The following is a 13622-nucleotide window of genomic DNA, read 5'->3' as shown; positions in this document are numbered from 1 at the left end:
TAATTGGAAACTTGTAAAAAAAAAATATGGAACACTTCACAGATTTGCATGTCATCCTTGCACAGGGACCATTCTAATCTATGTATCATTTCAGTTCTGGTGTATGTGCTTCCAAAATGAGTGCTAGATACTTTTTATGAAGATTGAAACTTCAGAAACCTTTTCATTGTAAGAGATTTTACTTTTTAGCTTTTATTGAAGGAGTGTCACTTATTTGGAAAATTCATTTATATAAAAGGTTTCCTAGTTAGAGTTTAAAAGATACTAATACTTTAAAGTATTTTATTGATTGATTGATTGATTTGATTGGATGGGGGAGAGAGTGTTATCAGGGGATAGGTCAGAGGGAGAGGCAGAGAATCTCAAGCAGACTATGTGTTGAATGAGCCTGATGTGGGGCTGGATCTCATGACCTTGAGATCATGACCTGAACTGAAATCAAGAGTCAGACACTTAAGCGCCACCCAGGCACCCCACCCCCTAATACTTTTCTAATTATAAGACATAATATGCTTCTAGTAATGGGTCATGAGAGAAGAGGTCCAAATTTTATTAAACGAAAGTATTTATGTTTAATCTGAAAATGAAGTTAAGAAAACAGTTCTATTTACAATACTATCAGAAGAGAATAAATTTAACAAAATGAGTATAGAATTTATACTCTGAAAACTATAAAATGTTGAAAGAAGACCTAAATACATGTAAAGACATTGATATTCAAGATCAAACTTAATATTGTTAAAATGGTAATATTCCCCAGATTGATCTCTAGTTCAACACAGTCCCTGTCCTAAATGCAGTTGAGCATCTGCCTTTGGCTCAGGGCGTGATCCTGGATTCCCAGGATCTAGTCCCACATCGGGCTCCCTGTGTGGAGCCTGCTTCTCCCTCTGTATCTCTGCCTCTCTCTGTGTGTCTCATGAATAAATAAAATCTTAAAAAAAAAAAAAAAAAAAGGAATTCAAACTGCCGCCTTTGTAGAAATTGACAGGCTGATCCTGAAGTTTATATGGAGTTGCAAGGTATGCACAAGAGCCAAAACGGTACTGATAAACAAGAACAGGGCACCTGCTTGGCCCAGTCTTTTAAGCATCTGCCTTTGGCTCAGGTGACAATCCCAGGTCAACTACTGCATTGGGCTCCCTGCTGGGTGGAGAGTGCTTCTCCCTCTATCCCTCCCTGCTGCTTGTGCTGTCTCTCTTCTTTCTCATGCTCTCTCTCATGCTTTCTCTCAAATAAATAAATAAAAATTTTTAGAAACCCACAAATTTCCATGACTTACACTTTTTGATTTCAAAACTTACTACAAAGCAGCAGTGATCTAATGCTAGTGGTAGTTACATTAGAATAGATTTAGAATGGATATAATAGATTAATGGAACAGAATTGAGAATCAGATACGAACTGGTCCATTGCTTTTTGATCAGTATGCCAAGACCATTCAAAGGGGAAAGTATAATTTTTTCAACAAATAGTGTGCTGAGACAACTGGATACTCAGATACAAAGGATTGAATTTGAGCCTGTACCTCATACCATACACAAATATTAATACACAATGGATCAAAGAACTAAATCCAGACTATAAAACTCATAGATGATAAAGCTAAATCTTCATGCCTTCAGATTTGACATTAGATTCCTAGATAAGACAACGACAACAAAAATACTAATAACAGACTGTTTTTACCTAACGACCAAGTTCAAATTATTGACAATCCATGGTTTTAGTTTTTCTAGAGTCAATTGCTTTACCTTGAACTCTGTTCATAGTTGTCTTCTTTCACTCAATTCTTTTGCTTTTCAAAGGACCAACTGGACTTTTCTTCCTGAATGAAATTTCTGACTAGTGCCATAACCTTCTCCTTGTCCCTGTGTCTTCATTTGGTCTTTTAATTTTCCACATTTGTATTGCAGAAGTCTTCAAATAGCAAGTAATCTACCTGTTTTGAAAGACTACTCCAAATCTGTTAAGGATTCATAATGAAATATTTATTAATAAAATATAATACCTGGGATTTGCTTCAAAATTATTTTTTGAAATTGGGTGAGGTTACATGGGTAATCATTATATAACTTTAAAATTTTACAGAATACAAAAAAAATACTTAAATATTTTTCTGCATATCATGCTTTCTGAGGTGATTCAGATTTTTTTCTTACCACTTTGATGTGGACAGTTTTGCACATTTGCTTAATAAAGCATAGGCCTCTGTAAGTACTTCACAGGCTACCTTCTTGAAACAGAGTACGTGGTTCTTTCTTTGACCCCATTTATAAATGATACTCCCACACCTTCTTTTACTCTACTGAGCGTCATTCCAAACTGAGCCACTAGAAACCCCGCATTTTTCTTACAGATTGATCATAATATTGTGTTTAATAGTTTAGGAAAGTCAATAAAGCTAAGCCTATCACTGACTCAAATTGAGATTTTTGAAACTACTTTTCAGAAGGTTTTTATTTGGAATAATTTTTTCACATGTATCTATATGTTTTATTTAAATTCTAGTTAACATGCAGTGTGATATTAGTTATAGGTGTACAGTGTGGTGATTAACACTTCCATTCAATACCTGGTGCTCATCACAGCAGGTGCACTCCTTAATCTCCATCACCTTTTTCACCCATTCCCTCTGCTCCTCCCCTGGTAACCATCAGTTCTCTGTAATTAATTAAGAGTCTGTTTATTGATTTCTCTTCTCTCTCTCTTTTCCCTTTGCTTCTTTATTTTGTTTCTTAAATTCCACATATGAGTGAAATCATATGGCATTTGTCTCTTTCTGACTTATTTCACTTAGTGTAATAATACTCTCTAGTTCCATCCATGTCATTACAAATGGCAAGAGTTCATTCTTTTTTATGGCCGAGTAATATTCCATTATATATATCTATATACCACATTTTTCTCTGTTCATCACTCAGTCCACACTTGGGCTCTTTACATAATTTGACTATTGTTGATAATGCTGCTATAAACATGAGGGTACATGTATCTCTTTGAATTAGTATTTTTGTATTCTTTGGTTAAATACCTGGTAATGTGATTGCTGGATTGTAGGGTAGTTCTATTTTTAACTTTTTGAGAAACCTTCATACTGTTTTCCAGGGTGTCTGCACCAGCTTGCATTCCCACCAATAGTGCATGAGGGTTCCCCTTTCTCCATTCTTGCAACACCTGTTGTTTCCTGTGTTGTTGATTTTAGCCATTCTGACAGGTGTGGAGTGATATCTCATTGTAGTTTTGATTTGTATTTCCCTGATGATGAGTGATGTGGAGCATCGTTTCATGTATCTGTTGGCCATATGGATGATTCCTTTGGAGAAATGTCTGTTCATTTTTTCTGCCCATTTTTCACTGAATTATTCATTTTTTGGATGTTGAGATTGATAATTTCCTTTTTTGTTGTTTTATTATTTTTTTTTAATAATTTCCTTATAGATTTTGGGTACTAACCCTTTATCAGATATGCCACTTGGATATCTTCTCCCATTCCATAAACTGCCTTATACTTTTATTGATTGTTTCCTTCACTGTGCAGAAGCATTTTACTTTGATAAAGCCCTAATAGTTTATTTTTGCTTTTGTTTCCCTTGCCTCTAGAGACATATCTAGAAAGAAGTTGCTATGGCTGAAGTCAAAGAGGTTACTGCCTGTAGCCTGTATTCTCCTCTAGGATTTTTATGATTTCAAGTCTCACATTTAGGCCTTTCATCCATTTTGAGTCCTTTTTTGTGTATGGTGTATGAAAGTGGTCCAGTTTCGTTCTTTTGCATGTTGGTGTCCAATTTTCCCAACACCATTCGTTAAAGAGACTGTGTTTTTGGCATTCGATATTCTTTCTGGCTTTGTCAAAGATTAAACTGACCACATAGTTATGATTTCATTTCTGGAGTCTCTGTTTCTTTGATCTGTGTGTCTCTTTTTGTGTTAGTACTTTACTGTTTTGATTACTACAGCTTTGTGATATAATTTGAAGTCAAATTGTGATGTCTCCAGCTTTGCTTTTCTTTTTCAAGGTTGCTTTGGCTATTTGGGGTCTTTTGTGGTTCCATACAAATTTTAGGATTGTTTGTTCCAGCTCCGTGAAAAATGCTATTGGTATTTTGATAGGGATCGTATTAAAGGTGTAGATTGCTTTGAGTAGTATAGACATTTTAATGCTATTTGTATGGGATGTTTTCCTTTTTCTTTGTATCATCTTCAGTTTCTTTCATCTGTGTCTTATGGTTTTCAGAGTACAAGTCTTTCACCTCTTTGGTTAGGTTTATTCATAAGTATTTTGTTTTTGGTTGAATTCATGACCCTGAGATTAAGAGTCCCATGGTCCACCAATTGAGCCAGCCAGGTACCCCTGGAAGGTTTTTATTTTTTATTTTTTTCACTATGACCTACACTAAAAAATAAATTATATTGTGATCCAATACATACATAGTTTAATATGTATGTATATCTGCAGCAAACATTTCATGAAATAATACCCTTGCTAAGTGTGTATTTATTTTTTATTTTAGGCTATATTTCTTTAAAGGACATGTTGGTCAGGATCCTCTGTATTTATTTGTTTCACATTCCACGAATAGATCATGTCCTGCAGTTGAGAAAACATTTTAATATGGTCTAAAATAGTCATGTTTAATATAAATAAATACAAATGTTTTTGCATATTAATAGTAAGTGCTCTATACTGTTCTAAGTGTTAAGCAAGATGTAATAGGTTTTTTTTTATAATATACTAATGATTTGATAAGTAATCCCTTCAAAAAACTTAACACCAGGAGAAATTATTCTTGCTAACCATTTGGGAAATATTTCTGCACATTATACTAATATACTAGTAGAATTAAGGTAGTAAAAATTAAAAGGATTTGTGGCTTTTTTCTTTAAAGTTGTAGTGATGTTTTGTTATCTCCTTACCCCTAATCATACTGCCTGCTTAAAAAGATGTTCTCTGGGTAGTGAAGGCATTAGGCCAGCCTGTCCTCTTGGCCCTAAATAGACACGGTAACCTATCTGAGTTATGTAAAAGTGGTTTCTTGTTTTAAAACAAAATACCTCAAGTTCATTTGGCTGGATTATTTTCTTTTTACAGTTCTAGGTAGTAATTTATAAATGTACTACTTTCACTTTAGGGCAAGAAAATGTGACAGCTGGAGATCTAACTAAACTGGGAACCTGAGGCTGTATGTTCCTTTATCAGTGTGACTCTGAGAACTGAGACCTGCTGGTTCTTTGAAATAATGCTGTGTCTGATGAAGCTTACGGTAAATGTTGTCTCTGTAGGTGACTTACTGAAATAGGAAGTTTTGATGCAGTGGGTTTTATGGGCGGCATCACATCCAGGACTGCTGCTTCAAAAGGGCTGAGTTTAGATGTAAAGCTCCAGAAACTACTATGTAATGCAGTTTCATTTCCATTAACAATAAAAGAACTCATAGCCAGGAAGTCAGCGTGGGAAGCATTGTGGATTTTGTGCAACAGATACTAAAAGCTTTGAGTGCTTGGGATTGTGCATCTGATCGATGGTATTTCGCTGTCCATTAAACTGCCTGCCTTTCTCAGTTATTTATATGTTTTAAATATATATACTTAATAAATACATTTCAGTTGAAGCAGTCGTTCATTTTAAATGGGCAGGATTTTAACCCTCTATTTTTGTAATTCTTCCAGAGCAAAATTTTTAAGTATATCACAAGAGGATAGTGGCTGAGTTATTGTCTAGCCTTCCACATGGCTGCATTTTGTGTTGGCCTGTTCAGTCTTAATAATGCCCTCTGGCAGAGGAATTCATTTGAGTGATGCATAGCTTAAGAGAATTATCCAGTCACCTCCATTGCCTCTTAGGAATAAGGATAATTGCTTTGTAAGAGGGTGACATGTGTTCAGTTCTTTTGGTGCCCCCAGAGAAAGTAAGCAAACATAAGCCAGCATTTTGTGATGTATCAGCCATCACATTTGGTGTTAACATAGGCTGTCTCATTCATTATGTTTCTGCAATTATATTTTTTATATAGGTATGAAAATTGAAGCTGAGAGATGTTTCATAATTATCTATTACTTTTAGGTTTAATGGAACCTTGAAAGGAGGCATCATCATGGTAGAGTAGAAGAGTGCCTCCTCTCTTGGCTCTTTCTGTTCTTCACTAATGGAGCCATTATTTTTGACCCTCCTCTTTTCAGTATCCCTCATGTTTACATATAATCCAAAGGTTATTAGTTTTTTCTTTGAAATGCCTTGATTATAAATTGTATTTTTTAAGTTGTTTTCTGCCAGGAAACATTGGCTCATACCCTGCAATAATAAAAGAATTAGATAAAAATTAGGTTTATCTAGCACCTTGCAGTTTACAAATTCTAAGTCATGTAATGCTCATAACCACATAGTTTGTGGTAGATGTCATTCTTTAAATGTTCTGCTATCAAAGCTTCCCCTTTCATCTTTCTGGGTATTCTTCTCTATTTTATACTTTGGGGCCAGATTAATATTAATATTCCACCATCATGCTTTTTCTTTTAGCACAAGACCTTTGTTGGTTCACAGCAGGCTGAATAAGGAAGTCAGAACTCCTGTATTTGCATTTAGGATTATCCATATCTGATTGTAAACTAGGCTTCTTTTTTTACTACCCTAGAACTTTCTCAGAACCTTCTGTATGTTACATCAATTTGGTTCACTGCAGCCAGCATCTGTTACCTATTACAAATCAGGTATTATGTTTGTTGCTGGGGATAAAAAGATGAGTTGAAAATTCTTTTTGACCTTTTAAGTCATAAAACCACAAGGAACCAAAAAAAGTGGGAGAGAAGAGGAGAACAGGTGAAAAATGTTAACAGAATTTTGGAAGCTGGAAAGCAGATGGTTAAATGGTAACTGACGTAGCAGTCCAGAGAAAGCTGATGATTGAAAGGATAAGCCAGTTTGTAACATAAAATATGCCAGTTGAGCTCAAGAATTGGAGACACTGGAAACTCAGAAAGTGAGGATGCAAAGGAGTAAAAACAGAGAGTTTAGTGGTAAGTCTATATATGAAGCAGTTGGATGGCTAAATCACCTCCCTCCCTGGTATCACCTGACTCACAGGAGATGGAAGGTTCACCCTGTAGAAAGTGAAGTGCATTGTGAAAACTGGGCCACCTAGCAGAACACAGGGAAAATGAGAAAAAGCTTCCCGACTGATTGCTGAGACTCCCTAGACTCTGCAAGAAGCATATATCCATAAGTGCCTGGGATTTCTTTAAACTCTTGCATTTTTTTTCTTCAAACGAAATCTGTGCAGTTTCTATAATAAGTTTGTTTTACTATAAAAAAAGATTTTTCCCAAATCTTCAAAGAAAAGTGAGGATCTAGGAAAAGCATGTCTTATTTGTGTAGCTTATGCCCTGACACATCTCCATGTATGCGTGGTTGTGCATACCTCAGAGTAAGAACCTGGCATTTGAGGTTATTCACATTCTGTCCCTACTGGATCTTTCTGGCTTTACTCCTCACCATTTCTCTCTGTATACTTTGTGCTTCATTCATATTGGTCCACCTGCAGTAAATCAGATTCTGTGCATTTTCTATCCTGTTTCCACCTCACTATTCAAGTTAGTATTTTTTTATACACTAGGAAATATCCTTTATTGTCTCCTCTTGTTTGTCCTTCAAGGCTCCCCTCGAGTGCCGACTTGACTTGTTCATATTCCTCTTTTAATTCATCACAGTATGTGATTAATAATTTAAAAATTAAAAAAAATAATTTAAAAATTGAGCTGCCTGTGCAAGGCCCTGTGTGAGGAGCTAGAATACAGTCTCTTCTGGGGTGAAAACTAAGTGTTGCTCATCTTAGATGTCTGATAATCTGCATAAGATGGATATTAAATGTTCAAACAATTTCTGCTGCCTCTGGTCTCTTATTTTTCTTCTTTTTAAAAAAGATTTTTTATTTATTTTAGAGAGCATGGAGGGGAAGGACAGAGGGAGAGTCTTTTTTATTTTTTTTTAAAGATTTTATTTATTTATTCATGATAGACACACAGAGAGAGGCAAAGACACAGGCAGAGGGAGAAGCAGGCTCCATGCAGGGAGCCTGACATGGGACTCAAGCCCGGGTCTCCAGGATCATGCCCTGGGCTGAAGGCAGGCGCTGAACCACTGAGCCACCCAGGGATGCCCAGAGGGAGAGTCTTAAGCAGACTGCACTGAGCACAGCACCCGATGTGGGGCTCAATCTCAAAACCCTGAGATCATGACCTGAAGCCAACACAAGAGTTGGAGGCTTAACCGACTGCACCACCCATGGGCCCCTGGTCTCTTATTTTTCTGACTCATTGTTTATGCTTCCTCACAAATTGTTATTTAGAATCACAGATCTATTCATGTCACCATGCTACTTTAAAACCTTTTGTTTTAAACTTTAAGATGGCATTGAGGACTTTTCTTAAAAGTCCTGAGCCTTGCTTTTCTAGTCTCTTTTGCTACCCTAACCATTCTTTGCCTATTTCTACCCTTTCCTGATCCTCATGATAGAATTTATAGTCCATCTATTCCCAGACCACCTATCATTCTTAGACTGTACCATCTACTTTGTCACTTTTTTGTTTGTTCATACAGTTTCTTTGCCTTGGGATGCCTTTTCCCCTTCATCTATTAAAATCCTACTCATTTTTTTTTTTTAAATCCTACTCATTTTTAAAGATTCTGGGCAGAGGTGGGTGGTTGGGAAGTAATTAGGGGGAAGAAAGAAAGAAAATAATTTCTTCCCTGAGAGCTCCTGATTTGCCTTCTCTGTTTTCTTTTTTTTTTTTTTTTTAAGATTTTATTTATTTATTCATGAGAGACACAGAGAGCGAGAGAGAGAGTGAGAGAGAGAGAGAGAGAGGCAGAGACACAGGCAGAGGGAGAAGCAGGCTCCACGCAGGAAGCCCGACGTGGGACTCGATCCCAGATCTCCAGGATCACACCCTGGGCTGAAGGTGGCACTAAACCGCTGAGCCACCCGGGCTGCCCTCCTCTGTTTTTTTGCTCACAGATCAGAATCTAGGTTTAGTACTCCGTTATACTTACACAAGCACCTTTCTTCACTTAAATATTGTATCAGTTGAATTGAAGATCTGTTACATTAAGCATGTACTTCAAAGGTTGGTTAAGTTAATTTTTTGACAGTAAAGGCATGTTATACTTTAAATGAGTAAGGGGTGAATTCTGGTACCTCTACCCGCCGTAGGAATTCTTACTGCTGAAAAACTGGCTGGGTAGGGTGGTGGTGTCCAATTCTGAAAGACTCCCAAACGTGTTTACAATTTTATTTTATTTTATTATTATTATTTTTTTAATGATAGTCACAGAGAGAGAGAGAGGCAGAGACACAGGCAGAGGAAGAAGCAGGCTCCATGCACCAGAAGCCCGATGTGGGATTCGATCCCGGGTCTCCAGGATCGCGCCCTGGGCCAAAGGCAGGCGCCAAACCGCTGCGCCACCCAGGGATCCCTGTTTACAATTTTAAACTTGACCATTTTCCTTTAAGAGATACTAAGTTCTTAGGGTTAGCTTTGTGCCAAAATTGGTTTGGGGTCACAATAACAGTGCTTATACTGTGCCAGGAAGGACTGTCCTGAAAAATCTTTATGCGGTATTATATCTGATATGGGGATAAGTCTGTGGCCAAGTTGGAGTTTTTTTAAACAGGAGAAAATCGAATTTAACTTTATACATGCAAGGGAATTCACACAGGTATGAGATGCCCTGCCTCTATTGGGTTTTAATCTGCTTCTACTGGCTGTTTCTACTTCAACTATCCTCTCCCCGTTATTAGTATCCTTTTCACAATCTCATCAAATAGATTTTTTTAAATGTTTTTAGTGGGGCGCCTGGGTGGCTCTCAGTTGGTTAAGTGTCTGCCTTCGGCCCAGGTCATGATTACAGGGTCCACTGATTGAGCCCCATGTTGGACTCCCTGCTCTGCGGAGAGTTGCTGCTTTCTCTGCCCTTCCTCTTCCCCTTACCCCTCCCCCTGCTCGAGCTCTCTGGTGTGTGTATACTCTCTATCAAATAAATAAAATCTATTAAAAAATGTTTTTGGTGAGAGGATTAATCAGGAACACCAATTTTTAGGCGCTTAATGCAATTAATATATAGAGAAAAAAATACCTATTTTCTACTTTTGCTTCTTTAAAAAAGAAGTTGTTCATCTTATAATGGTTTCTTAAGTATTTCTCTGGCAATCTGTGAGTCCTCTTTACTGTTATTTGCAGACAAAAGTTATTCCTAAAGTAGTGTACTCTTTGACACATAAAGGTGCTTGGCAACCTGATAGCGGTATTAAAAATATAATGGTATGATTTGCAAAGGGCCATCTGTTGTCTAGATCCTGGTTAAAATAGGAATATAGGGCAGCCCGAGTGGCTCAGCGGTTTAGCGCCGCCTTCAGCCCAGGGCCTGATCCTGGAGACCCCCTATCGAGTCCTGCATCGGGCTCCCTGCATGGAGCCTGCTTCTCCCTCTGCCTGTGTCTCTGCCGCCCTTCTCTCTCTCTCTCTCTCTCTTTCTCTCTCTGTCTCTCTCATTAATTAATAAATAAAATCTTTAAACATTAATTAATTTAATTAAGGGAATCCCTGGGTGGCTCAGTGGTTTAGTGCCTGCCTTTGGCCCACGGCGTGATCCTGGAGTCCCGGGATCGAGTCCCACGTCGGGCTTCCTACATGGATCCTGTTTCTCCCTCTGCCTGTGTCTCTGCCTCTCTCTCTCTCCCTCTGTGTGTCTTTTATGAATAAATAAATAAAAATCTTTAAAAAATTAATTAATTAAAATAGGAACATAAATTGCAAGCAGCATTGTTCATTTATAAAAGCAAACTATAGTATATAAAAATCAGGAAATACTAAGACAGTCATTTTAACGCCTTAATGTACATCTTTCTATATCCTTTTCCATGTACATATATAGGCAGCTATGTACATGTATGTGTATGTATAAATATAACATTTACTTCTATGTATTACTTAAAAAGTAATTATATGTGCCAATAACTTCATCAGTCAAGGTTTTGGGTGTCTTTGAGATGTGCAGAACAGAGTCTTAAGCCCCATAGGACATTGAGAGAACCATTAGATAAAATTCCTATCCTCAAGATATTTATAGTCTAGCTGATTAAGATAGGACAAATATATAAGAAGAAGAAACGTGAAGTCCAGTGCAGTGACTAAACAACCACTCAGGAGGAATTAAAATTAGCTTTCAAGAATCAGTAGAGATGGACAGGTTAGGGAAGATAAGTACCTGGTTTGGAGTGTGGGTTTACCAAGTGGTTAAATGCTGCTTTCATCCTCATCTTCACTCTAGGTACTTACTTTAGATGTCTAGGAGAATATTGATTCCATTTATACAGGTAGAGAAGTTGAGAGGAAAAAATCATTACTATTGCAGAAAGAACTTTTAAGACATCTAAGTATTCAGGCAGAGAGCTGTTTCCTGCTCATAGTTAAAGAGCTAGAGTTCTGGTGAAGAATCACAACAGCTTTGAGAATCATCTACTCACAGACATTAGACGAGTTTTCCAGAAGGAGGGTACGACAGTAATTGGGTTTATTTCACACTGTCCTTTTTGCCAAGTCAACACTAAATACCATGACAAGTAATATATAATCTCCATTTGTTAGTGAGTTTAGAAGTGAGGGTTTGGGAAAAAAAAAAAAGTGAGGGTTTGTGTCTGTTGTGCCAAAGTTAAAATTTGTGTATTTGATATTCTGGGACTTCTTGGTTTGCTTCATGGTTTAATAGTTGGGAAATAATAACAAAATGTGTGAGAGAGAAAAGAGGTTTGTTTTCTTTTTTTTAAGTTCTCACGTCTAACTTAAATTTCCAAATTCTCAAGTGATTTCTATTCTTGTCTTACTGGGTCTAATTATCTCTGTTTAGCTTTTCACTTATAAATCATGTTTCATATATGTGAATAGCTTTGGGAATGTGACCTTTCTCATGACCCTGTAAGCTAAGATTTTGCTTTGCATTTCCCAAAATAAATGTCACTAAAACATATACATTCTGCTTTTCCCCTAGGTAAAAATCTCTACACCAATGAATATGTAGCTATCAAACTGGTGAGTAGAATTTATATTTGTGGTAATTATGTTTTGGTACTCTCATCCCTCACATATCTTTTTACAGGAAATAGTTGTAAGGATTCACAGGAATACTAATGTTTTTTTCCTTTGCATATGATCCCACAGTCACTTTCCCTCAACTATATATATATATAGTGTTACAGTGACTCATCACTGCTATATAGTCTAAAGCTATATAGTCAGTCAGATGATGTTAATTATAGTTTCAGCAACAATGAGTCAAAAAATAGTTATTAAAAAATTAAAAATAGTTACTAAAAATAGCTGGAAGAAAAACAATTGTTGGGAGACTAGTAATTTCTGTGAAGTTTGTACCTTTCAGAGTGCTATTTTTTGAAAGATAAAGCTGTTGGAAATTTTATCATTTTCTTTTGCTTAACTGTGACTAATCCAGTTTTTAAATGTAAGGTATGTATTAATATACTTTTAGTAGAGAACCAAATCTGATCCATCAAATCATTGCCTTAAAAAGTTGTCAAATATGAAAAACACATCTTGTGGTCAAATTTGAAACAAAAAATTGACTTTTGTCAGTACTAATCTTATGAATAACTAACATGGTCATTAAAGATAGCATCCTATCAAGATATATATTATTTTTAAGGAAGAGTAATTTTAGAAGAAAATTCTTTATCTTATATTTAAGGTCAATACAAAATCATTTCTAGTCATATGAAATATGTCATATGACTCGTTTCTATGAAACTGTGTAAATGTTTGTCTTTCTAGTAAGTTTCCCAGGATTTAAAGCAGTTTGGGGCTTTATTAGTTGGAAGACAGAGGAGTTAATGATTGAAGGAAGTATCTTGTGATAATTGTCATAATGCTGTTCTTTTCTAACGAATTGCACTTACCACATCCACACCTGTTCTGGGTGTGGATTGAGTTTGTCAGTTTGTGAAAAAGTCAGAGTTGTCTTATGAAGACAACTGTCAGACAGTTATCAGATTGGTTTCTCTACAAAGACATGGATAGGAAGCAGGGCTGAGAGCAGGTAGCTGCTAGGGAACTTAGTGTTTTCTTTTGTTTGTTAACTTGGAACTCTTGTTGGAGAAATGGGAACAGGAGGACAGGTAATGCATGTAACAATGCAAGCCAAATATTTTCTAAGATTGAATATCAAAGGATTAACCATATTCTTTATAGGAATTTGGTTCCGTAAAAGTGTTCCCTAGTTTATCTGCTTGTTTACTTTTTCTGTTTTACTACTTTGGTAAGTTGGACTAGTAACAGGAAGAAGTAGCTCCTGAAACTCTTTAAAATACTGTCTCAACACTGTATATTGGTCTTTGTCCTTTTATTTATCAAGACTTCTCTTGAGGTTTTTTGTTAGGGGCAGTTTTTTCTACCTAGATTTCTTCTTCCAAGTTCATACTAGTTAACTAGATAAGCTTACTATATATTGTTGACATGATGGATCACTGCGTTTCACTTACAGTTTGTTAAACTATATTCTACTTTGTATGGCCAAGAGTGAAAGCTAAAAATAGACCTCATGTCATCTAGTATGGTGTATC

At 36.4% G+C, this 13622-nt stretch overlaps 1 protein-coding gene and 1 non-coding gene across 39 annotated transcripts in view; one reads left to right on the top strand and one right to left on the bottom strand.

Moving 5' to 3' along the window:
• Window positions 1-13622, top strand: part of CSNK1G1 (casein kinase 1 gamma 1) — a 169357-nt gene that overhangs the window by 74484 nt on the left and 81251 nt on the right. For 37 of the 38 annotated variants that reach the window (XR_013370435.1, XR_013370436.1, XM_077881427.1 and 34 more), the window contains one exon: window positions 12041-12081. Coding sequence is in view for 35 of the 38 variants with exons in the window: in XM_077881427.1 (XP_077737553.1) it covers window positions 12041-12081 (41 nt within the window). In the remaining 3 variants the exon portion in view is untranslated. Of the gene's footprint in view, window positions 1-5132; window positions 5265-12040; window positions 12082-13622 lie in introns of all 38 variants that reach the window. The other variant, XM_077881458.1, reaches the window with a different exon arrangement.
• On the bottom strand, window positions 21-124 carry LOC144303697 (U6 spliceosomal RNA). Its single transcript, XR_013370675.1, has one exon. It is a non-coding gene; the product is annotated as a U6 spliceosomal RNA (small nuclear RNA).

Source organism: Canis aureus, chromosome 32, assembly GCF_053574225.1.
Source record: "Canis aureus isolate CA01 chromosome 32, VMU_Caureus_v.1.0, whole genome shotgun sequence".
Classification (NCBI taxonomy): Eukaryota; Metazoa; Chordata; class Mammalia; order Carnivora; family Canidae; genus Canis; species Canis aureus.
This window is presented reverse-complemented; position numbering and strand designations above follow the sequence as displayed.